Raw genomic sequence first — 12,547 nt, 5'->3', positions numbered from 1 at the left:
TAACTCCTCAACTGACATCCGCGACGGATCATCAAAGCCTGAGTACTCATAGCCCCAAGTCCGGCGTAGCTGCAATGGTTGTACTCTCCTCTTCAAGAAGCTAGCTGCCACGTTTATCCCAGTCAGCCCTGCCTTCTTCAACGCTGCGATCTTTTGCAACAACTCGGCTACCTGATGACTATCTTCAATCCTAGGCTCCTCAAGCCACTTGCTTGAGTACTTCAGGCGGTACCCAGTGATCACTAGCATTGGAGGCTCATGGTTCTCGATATAAAACCACTTCTCTTTCCAAGCGCCATGGGACGGCGGAGTCTCATACTCCAGATACACATCGGAGTTCCTCAGCTGAAATCCTGCACCTCCAAGTACTGCCATCCTATCCTGACTAGGCTGAGACTTGCAGCGAAAAAGTTTGCGAAACAATTGAAAATGGGGTTGTACCCCAAACATGCTTCACAGAGATGCACAAAGATTGCAATGTGCAATATCCTATTGGGATTCAGATGGACAAGCTGAATGTCGTAAAAGTTGAGGATACCTCTAAAAATTCCGATGTAGGAACAGCAAGTCCTCTCTCCACAAAATGAGCCCAAATCACTGTCTCTTTCGGATGGGCCTCGAAGTTCCAAGCATTGGCATAGGCGGACCTCCAATTTACGATGGTCTCCTCCTACAGCAATTTTGCATTCACCAACTCTTGGATTGCTTCTTTCTTCATGGTGGACATCTTCCAAGCGGATGCCTGATTTGGCGGAGCGGTCTGATCAGTAGGCCAACATTTGGGCAGAGGAAGCTATGGCTCCTTCCCCTTCTTGGAATCCTTCTTCGATCCTTCCGCGGCCTTTCCCTTGGACTTGTCGGTCTTCTTCCCCATCTTCTTCGTGCGCATAACCTCAGGATGTGTAAGGGGGGAAGAGAAGGCTACTTTGACACTTAAGGTCGCTTATTTTGACTGATGGCGATGGCGACGGCGCAAGTGGTGGTGTTAGGGTTTTCAGGATGGAGAATAACAGATGCGAATGGCTGGAAGCGTAACCCATGGAGGCTACCGGCCTTATCTTTTATAACAGCGCAACGGATCTAAACGGCTCCATGATTCTGGGAACACAACCGGTAATTTCGCAACGATCTGATACTCTCAAGATTTATCACGAGATTGAAGTCCAACAGTCACGTTGATCATGGTTGACCCATTCATCGCCTAGACGTAGTCGATCAAGTGCTCGGGGGCTGCGTACACCTCGCTTGTTGGATAAATTTTTTTTTCTTTAGGGATTAAGGAAAGACGAAGCAAATTTAGTTTGACCCTCAGCCTGATTCTTCGATTCAACCTAAGGCTCAGGGGCTATTCCATATAGAGTGCGATTTTCATCGCACTTCCATATAAAGACTTGAAGACAAACTACTCAAAAGCAACATCAGAATGGGGTAGGAGTACCTTCCAGCCGCATGTCAGTACTCGAGTATTCGAAGGCTAGCCGCGACAAGAGTACTCAACAAGAACCAAAGACTAGTCGAGCAACGCCTGCAGAGTACTCGAGACTACTTCATTTAACTACAAAGTACTCGGTGGCTTGTCGGCCATACATCCCCAGGCCCACGAGGAGCTCTCTACGGACTCACACAAAGGATGTACTCGGTCATATATCAGGACATGAAGACTACTACACAGGGAACATAGACTACATGGACTTCTGAAGAACTAATCGGAAGGCAGTAGGACTACTTTGCCGAGTTACAGTAGAACTCTCTAGTCGCATCTGACTAGTACTCTTGTACAAAGGACTACACTGTAACTGTCGGGACTACTCCCCAGACCCACGAGTAGGCCTTGGACGGCCCACTATGGGACGTACTCGGATGTGATCAGAACAAGGATGGGCGTATCCTACTCGGACTAGTCTTGTATGTTTATGGAAAACTACTCGGGTTGGCTCCGAGTAGAACTCTGTAATAGTACTCGATTAGGACTCAGACTTGTAACCCTGCCCTCCCGGGTATATAAGGCCGGGCAGGGACCCCCCTCAAAAACAGATCCCCAAGATCAATACAAACCAACACATAGGACGTAGGGTATTACGCGATCTAGCGGCCCGAACCTGTCTAAATTGTGTTCCTTGCGTCACCATTGATTCCTTGATTCTCGACAACCCTTACCGCATAAAAGACCACCTAGGGTACCCCTAGGCGGATTGCCGGTCTAAAACACCGACAGCTAACGCGCCAGGTAGGGGCTCTCGTCGAGTTTCTCAGCGAGAACTCAATGGCGAAAGTCATCATCAGGCCCGTCTTCTTCATCGAAGCCGGTGTCACCTTCGTTTTTGGATCCTGGCTCTGCGTTGCCGAAGGCTCGGGATTGTTCCGACGCCAGATCGTCGACTCTCAGGAGAAGAAACCAAAAGAAGTAACCTTGCTCCCCTGATATATAAGGGCAGGCAAGGACCCCCTTGAAACAATTTCAATCGAATACAAGCATACAACACACAGGACGTAGGGTATTACACGATCTAGCGGTCCAAACCTGTCTAAGTCGTGTTCCTGCGTCACCATCGACTCCTTGATTTCGGCGACACCCACCAACCAAAACACTATCTCGGGTACTCCCTTGATAGGTTGTCAGGTTAAAACACCGATAGAGCCGACCCATTTCACTTAGTCCCAAAACCAAACACATGCTAAAAGATCCGGAAACGAGATGTCCGCATAGTCTCTCACTCGTTGGTATTTCCGTCTTACTTTTTCACAATGATATTCATGAGATGATACAACAAACTGATGCGTACATCGCTATGAGCATGCTGAACCGAGTTAAGTCTACAACAAACTAAAGTATATGCCCATCTAAACTTCTGGTACAATAACGAAATGTTGCATGAATGTGTGTCTTCTGGTACAATAACGAAATGTTGCAAGAATGTGTGTTAATATTGGCTGTATGCAGTCGCAAGACCATATATTTTTTAATTTTTCTAAAGAAAAATGTGCGTCAGGATGGTAGTGCAACCCAAACCACACATCATGTATTGGTGATGCCAAGTTCGATAAGCATTGGTGTGATGTGTTTGTCTACTATATTACTCACGAAGTCACAGACCATCTTACCAGCCAACGGGACAAGAGCTCTTTAATTATAGTCCTTTTGCAAATATATTGAGAGGCAACAATAAAAAAATCTACTCGAGGTATGAAAATTCTTCGTTGTTTATCTCAGTGACAAAACATCACCGAATGTGACCGGTTCTTGATCTACTTACTGCATGATACCAGGCATTATATTATCATCAGCACGTGTCTCACTTAGCCCATATGTGATATGTGGCTTTGGTTTCTTTCGCTACTACCAAAAAATGTTTTTAGGTGCAGTTTAATTTGTATTTTTAGGAGTGGTTCGGGCACCCTCTCCTACTTTTTCACAGCTAAAAATTCACGATTTGAAGGAGCAGGTAAGGTGACGAGCTGCCTATGGAAAACCATTTCTAGGCGGGTCATTGCCCTACCCACCTTTAAAAAATCATTTCTAGGCGTGGGTCATGCCCTCACCACCCCTAGTAACCTAGTAACCGACTAAAAAATAAAATAAAAAAAGGGGAAAAATGAAAAAAAATTGCTGAGGCAAAGCTAGCCCAATGCACTGCCTCCGCCCCCGTGCCGCTGGCCATGGTGCCCCACCACAGAGGCAACGCTGGCCATCATGCCCCCGTCGACCGCCACTTCCTACGAGGAGCCGCACCCACTGGCCACCGTGCCCCTACAGGCTGACGCACCCCACAGAGCCATTGCCCCTGCTGGGCCATGCCGCTACAGCTGCCTGGCTAGCCGCTACTCGTGCCGTCCATCCGTGTCAAAGAGACGGAGAGGGGAGGATAAGGGAGAGAGGGAGGGAGAGGAAAGGACAAGGGAGAAATGAGAGGACGAAAGAAGTGGTGGGGATGAGATAAGGAGAGGAGTAAAGTGCATGCTCGGTCACTTAGGCCCCTACACTCTCAAATTGCACATCTTACTTCTTAAACTTAGGTTTGGGTGTCATTTGGATCCATATACTTGCAAAATATACCCCTAAATTTAGCTTCAGGTGTCATTTAGATTCATATTCACTTAAATATAATGTCATCCCAATTAAATTGATAAACTTTACTTTTTATATAGATATAACTAAATATAATCAAATAAGGTGAATTTCAATTGAAGTTGTTGTATGGAATATTGATGAGTACGAATCCAGGAAGCGATGATATTTCACTTTGAAGGCCATATCTAACTTGCTAGGTGTGTATGGTATGACGGCCATTCTCTATTCTTGAAAGATTTTTGAACTTAAATAACGTGTAGCTGCACTTACCAAACTAAAATTTGGGGCTTATGAACACCATGAATTACCAAATAAAATATGGAGAGAAGCTGAGGGCAACAAAATACACTGTTTGATCAGAAAAGGAGCCCATGAAAGTATATAAAGGCGTGCTTAAAAATACACTATTTGATCTTATAATATATTTTTTTGGGATGGCACCGCATTTTGAGAGTATAGGAACCTAAATGACACTCGAAGCTAAGTTTAGGAAGTTAGATCTGCATTTTGAGAGTATAGAGATAGAAATGCCACCTAAACCTAAGTTTATGGAGGTAGATATGCAATTTAAGAGTATAGGGTATTAAGTGACACAGTTGAACAAGTTTAAGAATCGGCCATCATGTACTTTACTCTAAGGAGAGGAGAGAGATTGGTGTGGATGGGCCCACATCAAAAATTGAATTATTTGACGCTGCTTGTCATTTTGTAGGGACGGGTGACCACATATGATCCGTCCCTAAAAATGAATTTTGAGGGGCAGGCCATGGGGCGAGATAACCCCTATTTCCATATTTTCAAGCGCATGCCACCGTATTGCCGCCCCAAAAAATAGTCACTATTTCAATGGGCGGCTCGCCCCCTAACCCAGTCATAGAAATCCATTTTCAGGCGCAGGTCCGAAGCTACAATGATCAGTATTTTTTTAAAGCGGATGAACTTTTGATCCGCCTGTAAGAAAAAAGTGAGGCGTACCATAAAAATCATTTTTGCACTAGTGTTTGGAGTATAAGAACAAAACACGGAGTGAACAATAGACAAGATTTCCTCGTGGCATAGTGCATCCACTGAAAAGTGGCATGTGTTAATGGCGAAAGTGAACTCTTCTTCCAGAACTTTAGTATCATCTACGTTTAGTGAGCGAGCTAGTAATTGCTCTCATCACACCGACTGTCCCCATCTTTGCTTCTTTTCACAAAAACATACTGACAAATAATAGATGAATCAGATAATGCAAAATAGAAGGTGGTGAGAAATTCTCTCTTTTTATGGCACCATGAAACCTGCACTCTCCCTGCCCTAAGGAAAGCTTCCATTTCCATTCCGCCAATGAAGCTCTCATCAACACTGTCCGTGACTGTGGCACTGTTGGCCACCTTCGTCATCCTCGTGCTCAGCTCCATCGTCTGGCTGCCAAGCCGTCAGAAGCAGCTGAACCTCCCACCTGGCCCGTGGGGATGGCCGGTGTTCGGCAGCCTAGGCTTCCTAGCAGGCGCTCTCCTGCCGCACTGTGCGCTGGCTGCGCTCGCGGCGCGCCACGGTCCGCTCATGCACCTCCGGCTTGGCTCCTTCCATGCTGTGGTCGTCTCCTCTGCTGAGGCAGCGCGGCTCGTCCTCAAGACCCACGACCTCACCTTCGCCGACCGCCCGCTCACATCCTTCGGCAAGATCATCGTCTACGGCTACAAGGGCATCCTCGAGACTCCGAACGGTCCGTACTGGCGCATGGCGTGGAAGTTGTGCGCCACCGAGCTCCTCTCCGTGCGCCGTGTGGAATCATTCGAGCACGTGCGCACGGAGGAGATGCGCGCCTTGGTGCACGGCCTGTCCGAGTGCGCCGGCGCCATCATGCCATTGAGGGAGCGGCTATTGAGCCATAGGATGCGGAACACCCTCCGCATGGTGGCGGGGGACAAGTGGTCGCAATGCTACTGAAGCAAGGAGGGAGAGGTGTTCCTTAGCACCAAAGGCGACAATAGTAGAGAACTGACCTTCCATGCGCCTCCTTTTGTCTCGGTTTAAAGTTGGCTCGGGATAAAAGGGGGCGCGCCACGGTAGGCTGGAATGGAGTGGAGCTTTACTCCCAGTTGGTATTTGCAACCGGGACTAAATGCCCCCCTGTAATCCCGGTTGTAACGACCAGAGTCCAAGCGTCGGTGGCGTGCCTCTTTTATCCCGGTTGGACAAAAAGTTTAGTCCTGGTTGGTAATTCCAACCAGGACAAAAGGGTGGCTCTTTTGTCCCGGTTGGAATTACTAACCGGGAGTAATTTGAACCGGGATAAAAGGTGTTCCTTTTTGTCCCGGTTGGAGTTTTTAATCGAGATAAAAACTCATCCCCCATTAAATCCCAAGACAGAAGCCTTTATTCCTTCTCCAGCTTGAGCCAGTCCACTCCACAAAGACAGAGAGCTTCACCTACTCTCCGGTGGCGCCGAAGCAAGGGAGGTGCTGTCCGAATTTTTCTGCCTCATTTCCGTGGGAATTTCACTCATCCAAAGTGTTGTGAAGGTTAGCTACTTCATCCTATTGTTATGCTTTAGAGAGGGAGAAAAATGAGTTTGTTTGTTAGAAAGAGGGAGAATGAAGAGGATTTGTATTTATACATATTTTTGAGCTAGAATGTGATGGATAGTTTGCTGGTTATATACGATTCATGTTAGTTAAAACAACTTGATGTGTAGAATGGAGATGGATAGTTTATTTGCTAGAATGTGAAGTAGAAAATGGAGAGGATTTTGAGCTAGAATGTGAGGGATCTTGGAGTGTAAATGTGAGGTAGAATTGAGAGGATTTCAATATTAATTATGAGGATAAAATTAGTATGTCATATGTGTCATATATAGTATGTATCCCTACAGTGGTTTAAGAATGATGCTACCCTTTTCTAGACGGTTTATCTTGTCAAATTCAATATGGTTTTTCAAATCCGTACTTGTTGAACTTGCATACCGTGTTCATCTCGGTAAGCATGTTCTCCACTGAGCAGCAACGGATGTCAAGGAGGAGCTCCGATTCTACGAGAAAGAGCGGCAACGGACATCGTGGAAGACCGTGTCCCCTTTCTCGTAGAATCAAAGCTCTTCCATGCGAAGTACGGTGCCGCCTAGTGGAGAACATGCTCGCCGAGATGATCACGGTCTTCAAGTTCAACAAGTTCTGCAGTGCTAAGGTATGTACAGGTGGTGTACGGGAGTGCCTTACCAATCCTGGCAGGGCAGACAAGCCATGGGATGGAGATTCCACCTGGCTACGCCAGCATCAGCCTAGAGTAGATCGCTGATAGCCAATATGAAGACCTAGAGCTCGACCTCCTAGGAAGCATCGGGGAAAACACACTAGGAGATGCGCTTCACGGGATCATTCTATGGCGCAAACGCTACATTATCATCCCCGGCACGGAAGCACCTCCTCAGAGCTTAAGACCGGTCCCCGCAGATCCCCAATAGCGACCATCTCCTCAAAGCTCAAAACCGTCATCTCCAGCACAACCTGCTCTAGGACCGTCGCTTCCTGCTCGATCAAGGTCTCCATCTCGACCACATCCTGGTGGTGATAGCGACGACGACAATAACAACACCACTCCCCGATCACAGTCACCAGGACTAAGAGCAGCCTCAAGGAAGGAACCTGCAGCACCACTTAAGAAGTCGTGACCACCGCCTCCCAAGCCAAGACAGAGAAAGAAGAAAAGAAAGGAGCCTGAAGTGACTCATGAGGAACACTGGGAGGCAATGACTCATGCGAAACAGTGGGCTGAAATCCAAGTAGAGGCTAGTGAGTGGTTCAAGAAATAGGCCGAAGAAAAAAAAACGCAAGGAAGATGGAGCCATTGCCAGTAAATCGAAAAAAATTAAATTTTTTTTATCAGGATGGAAGAAGGAGCCAAGAACAGGATACCACTACTATTGAACTACGAACGGGCGTTAGTCAAGGTTGATGAGAAGGAAAAAAGGAAAGGAAAGTCATCTTCCAGTGGTGCTATCCCTGACCTCGAGCATCTACCAGAAAAAGACGCTGAAAAGATAGCAGCAATGCCCTTGGATCAACAAGCATAAGTATTACAATTCATGGAAGAAATAGGTATAGGACTTGATGAATGTCTAGGGCAAGTTGAGCTGCCAGCTACACTGCCAGTTGAACTGAGATGGACCTTTAGCTAGGCAAGTCTGTGGTAAGGCCTGAGTTGGTATGGAAGCTATCAACAAAGATAATTCCATCAATGGTACATGAAGGTGTCTGCCGACTTGAGGGAGATGCTCGGCTTTAAGATAAAACCGATAGATTTTTACGGTGAAGGCGAGAAAGTTCTGTGGATAGAATTCAAGGATATATACGAAGTGTACCATCATGGCGCCATGGACGTCTCTCTGATTAGCGCCTGGGTTCTGTAAGTGTTCGTTTATCTACATGTAAATTTTGGCTCATATCATTATTTTTTTTTGCGTGCGTCACCGTACTAACTTCGTCTTCCATTTTATGTAGGATGCTAATTCAAACATTCCGATGAGAAGCGTACCTCCATATTGGCTTCATGGATCTATCCGTAGTTAACCAAAAATAGATATAGGTCGCGTCGGAAAAAAACTTGATGGAAGTATACAATTTCCTAGACAAACAAAAATTCAAGGATTTCATACTACTCCCATACAACTTCAAGTAAGTGTGTGTATACTGTCTACTTTCATTTTCTTTTTCCTTAGCTGATTAATGTTAGTTAGCTCTAATCTATATGAACATTTACATACGCAACTTCCACTGGATCCTCATTATAATTGAGCCTGAAAGAAGCCACGTCACTGTCTTCGATTCATTGAGGAAAGATCCAGTGGAGTACCGAGACATGCAAGACATGCTAGGCTTGTAATAATTCTGGACCTTTATCTCTATGCAAAAGTTTACTTCCTAAATTTTCACTTAACACTATATCATTCATTATTTTAATCTGCAGCGCATGGAGACACACAAAGGTCCATTCAAAGAAAACCTTACATGGAACATAGACTTCCCAATACGTATGAAGTCTCCACATTTTGTACATTCTATAACACGAATATTTTATAACTTATTTTTTCCCACTGAAGTGCTTAAGACAGGAACCCATGAATAATCTATGTGGCTACTAAATCTATGAGCACATGCACAGTTTTATGGGACCCAAGGGACCAAAGATGACGCCGCACAACTTTAAAATACGTAAAATAAAACTCTTAATAGTTAATTATTTTCTAGCTCCTTATATTTAATTGTTCGTGTAACATTCACATATTTTCAAATTATAGATGTTAAATATTCAACATGGACTCTTGATGAAGGAAAGAGTAGCGGCAATATGTGAAGGTCTCATTGGATTCCTGATGGACGAGGTGGTAAATCCACAAGGAGAATTTTATTACGATGGACGAAATTTAGATGCTCCGAGCAACACCTCGACGGGAAGATTGTAGATATATAGTTTGATTTGTATATATAATACGCTAAGATTTGTATAGTATGCTAAGAATTGTATATATATATATATATTAAGAATTGTATATATATATATAGTAATTGTATAATTACTACTTTCATTCGTTTAAATACTAGTTTGATTTCATTATAAAAAAAGTCTCAACTACTGAAGGTTAACAAAAGGATCGGGGTACGTACTGCATGAAATTACAGGCGCCTGCATGGCGTGCGCCTGAAATTTCATGCAGGACTTTAGTCCCGGTTGGAAAACCCAACCGGGACTAAAGGGGAACCCTTTACTCCCGAGATTTTACCAACCGGGAGTAAAGGCCTGTCCGCACCTGGCGTGGCAGGCCCTTTAGTCCCGGTTGGTAAAATCAACCGGGACTAAAGGGTGGCTTTACTCCCGGTTGAAGGACCCGGGACTAAAGACTCCCCCTTTGTCTCGATTGGTTTATCCCGGATAGATTTTCGGGAGATTTGCTCTCTACCAACCGGCACTAAAGGTGATTTCTCTACTAGTACGAGGCATTCGCAGTGACCGGCACAGTGAGCAACCTCGGCGAGTGGGTGCCATGGTTGGGCTGGCTCGACGTGCAGGGCTTCGTCCGGAGGATGAAGAGGGTTCATGAGCTGTTCAAGCAGTTCTTCAAGCAGATCCTCAATGAGCACGAGAAAGACTACCGGAAGTCCCATGATGCCAGAGCTAGCGCCGAGTTCGTGGCGAGGGATCTGGTGGACGTGCTGCTGCGGCTAGTTGAGGAAGGTGACGACATGCTGGAGGAACAAGAGGCCCGGCTCACGCGTGACGGCGTGAAGGCCTTCATCCATGACATCATGATCGGAGGCATGAAAAACACAGCGGTGACGATCGAGTGAGCCATGGCGGAGCTCCTCCGCCACCCGGACGCCATGGTGACCGCCATCGAGGAGCTCAACCGCGTGTGGGCCGTAGGCGCTGGGTCACGGAGCGTGACCTGCCGGACCTCCCTTACTCCGACGCCCTGGTGAAGGAGACAATTCGGCTACACCCAGCGTCCCCTATCATGTTCCCGCATCGTGCCCGCGAGGATACAGTGGTCGGCGGCTACGACATCCCCGCCGGCATGCGCGTGCTTGTGAACGCGTGGGCCATGGCGCGCAACCCGGCCTCGTGGCCGGACGCGCTCGATGCGTTTCGGCCAGAGAGGTTCCTCGCCGGGGGTAGCGCCGAGGGTGTGGACGTGCGCGGGGCGCACTTCCAGCTGCTGCCATTCGGGTCTGGACATCGAATGTGTCCAGCGTACAACCTCGCGTTGAAGGAGGTGGCGGCGCCGTTGGCGAACCTGGTGCATGGGTTCACGTGGCGGCTGCCGGACGGCGTGGCACCCGGGGACATGAGCAGGAGGAATTCTTCGGGCTGTCCATGTCCCTCAAGGTGCCGCTCGTCACCGTCCCCAAGTGCAGGCTACCGGCATACCTCTATGCTACCGTCGACTGATTCCGGGTTTATACGTGGATTTCCTAGTCTTGGGCTCTTGACCTATATAATGCTTAGGGCCTGTTTGGGAAGCGGGTGTTAAAATTTAACAGGGTGTTAAACTTTAACACCCTCAAATGAGGTGTTAAACTTTAGCATCTTGAAATGTTTGGATAATTTGTTAAACTTTAACACGTTACATGAGAAATGACAATATTGCCCTTCCTTCCTCTTGCACACTACCCTTTCCCGTGGTATTCCTCATCTCCTCGCTCATCTCGACCGTGGGGCTCCTTGTCGAGCCGCCCGCGGAGGTGCTGCAGCTCGGCAACTTCGGCGACGGCGGCCGCCTCAGCATCGATGCCTCCGGCCCCTTGCGGAGCAGGGCCCCTTCCACCTCCTCATCCACAAGCTCTACAGCGACGACTGGTGTGCCCATCTCGAGGCCTTCGCCGCGCGCCACCCGACCGTGCCCGTCGTCGACCCGCCCCACGCCATCGACCGCCTCCACAACCGCATCTCCATGCTCCAGGTCGTCTCCGACCTCGACCACGCCGCCGACAAGGACCGCACCTTCAGCATCCCCAGCCAGGTCATCGTCTACGACGCTGCCACGCTTGCTGACTCCGGCCTCCTCGCCGCGCTCCGCTTCCCGCTCATCCCCAAGCCCCTCGTCGCCGACGGCACCGCCAAGTCCCACAAGATGTCCCTCGTCTACCACCGCGAGGGCCTCGGCAAGCTTCGCCCGCCGCTCATGCTCCAGGAGTTCGTCAACCACAATGGCGCCATCTTCAAGGTCTACGGCGGCGGTGGCCACGTCACCTGCGTCAAGCGCCGCAGCCTGCCCGATGTGTCCCCCGAGGATGACGCATTCGCCGAGGGATCCGTCTCCTTCTCCCAGGTCTCCAACCTCCCCAGGCGGAGATCTTGCGCGGGCCTTGACGGCGGAGGAGAGGACCGGGGACGGAGGTGCCGCACTTAGGGGCCGACGGTGGTGGAGGAGAAGCCGCTCGCCGGCTCTCCCGCGTGGCCGCTCGGAGCCACCCTCCGCGCCTGTGCCTACTCTCGCCGAAGCCGCCACCCGCACTCGCCGCCGAGGAGGGGGGATCCGTGGCGGCGCGGCGGAGGAAGGGGGAGGGCGGCGCGGCGGAGGAGGGGGGAGGGCAGCGCGGCGGATCCGGCTAGGAGGAGGGGCGGCGCAGTGGATCCGGCCAGGTAGAGAGGATGAGGCAGAGGAGGAGGCCAGCGTTGGTGGTGGGGAGGAGAGAGAGAGAGAGGAGAGGAGAGAGAGGGGTAACCTGGGAAAAAGTGGACTAGGGACCACTTTTAACACCTTTAGCAAGTTTTAACACCCCCTCCATGTGTTTATGAAAAATGGGGTGTTAAACTTTAACACCTCACTTTTAACACAAGTGTTTGAATAGGAAAGTGTTAAAAAGGGTGTTAAACTTTAACACCCCTTCCCAAACAGGGTCTTAATCATGGCTTAGGGCCAAATAATGCATAGAAATTGCTCAGTTTTTTCTGGGCTCCTTGTGCTTCCTGGGCTGGGCCGCCTGTGCTGCTGCA

General features: G+C 48.6%; 1 protein-coding gene and 1 pseudogene across 1 annotated transcript; both read left to right on the top strand.

The window, feature by feature from the left end:
- The first annotated feature begins 5,398 nt into the window (after positions 1-5,398).
- LOC117849287 (trimethyltridecatetraene synthase-like) lies at positions 5,399-10,999 on the top strand (annotated as a pseudogene).
- A 179-nt stretch (positions 11,000-11,178) lies between these two features.
- LOC117849286 (inositol-tetrakisphosphate 1-kinase 1-like) lies at positions 11,179-11,960 on the top strand. The gene is made up of 2 exons (XM_034730846.1): positions 11,179-11,292; positions 11,334-11,960. The coding sequence occupies exons 1-2, from the start codon at positions 11,179-11,181 to the stop codon at positions 11,958-11,960; spliced, it is 741 nt and encodes a 246-aa protein (XP_034586737.1).
- Positions 11,961-12,547: the final 587 nt, after the last annotated feature.

The sequence above is a fragment of the Setaria viridis genome, chromosome 3 (genome assembly GCF_005286985.2).
Source record: "Setaria viridis chromosome 3, Setaria_viridis_v4.0, whole genome shotgun sequence".
Taxonomy (NCBI): domain Eukaryota; kingdom Viridiplantae; phylum Streptophyta; class Magnoliopsida; order Poales; family Poaceae; genus Setaria; species Setaria viridis.
The sequence above is the reverse complement of the archived record's forward strand: the minus strand, read 5'-3'. Positions and strand labels throughout refer to the sequence as shown.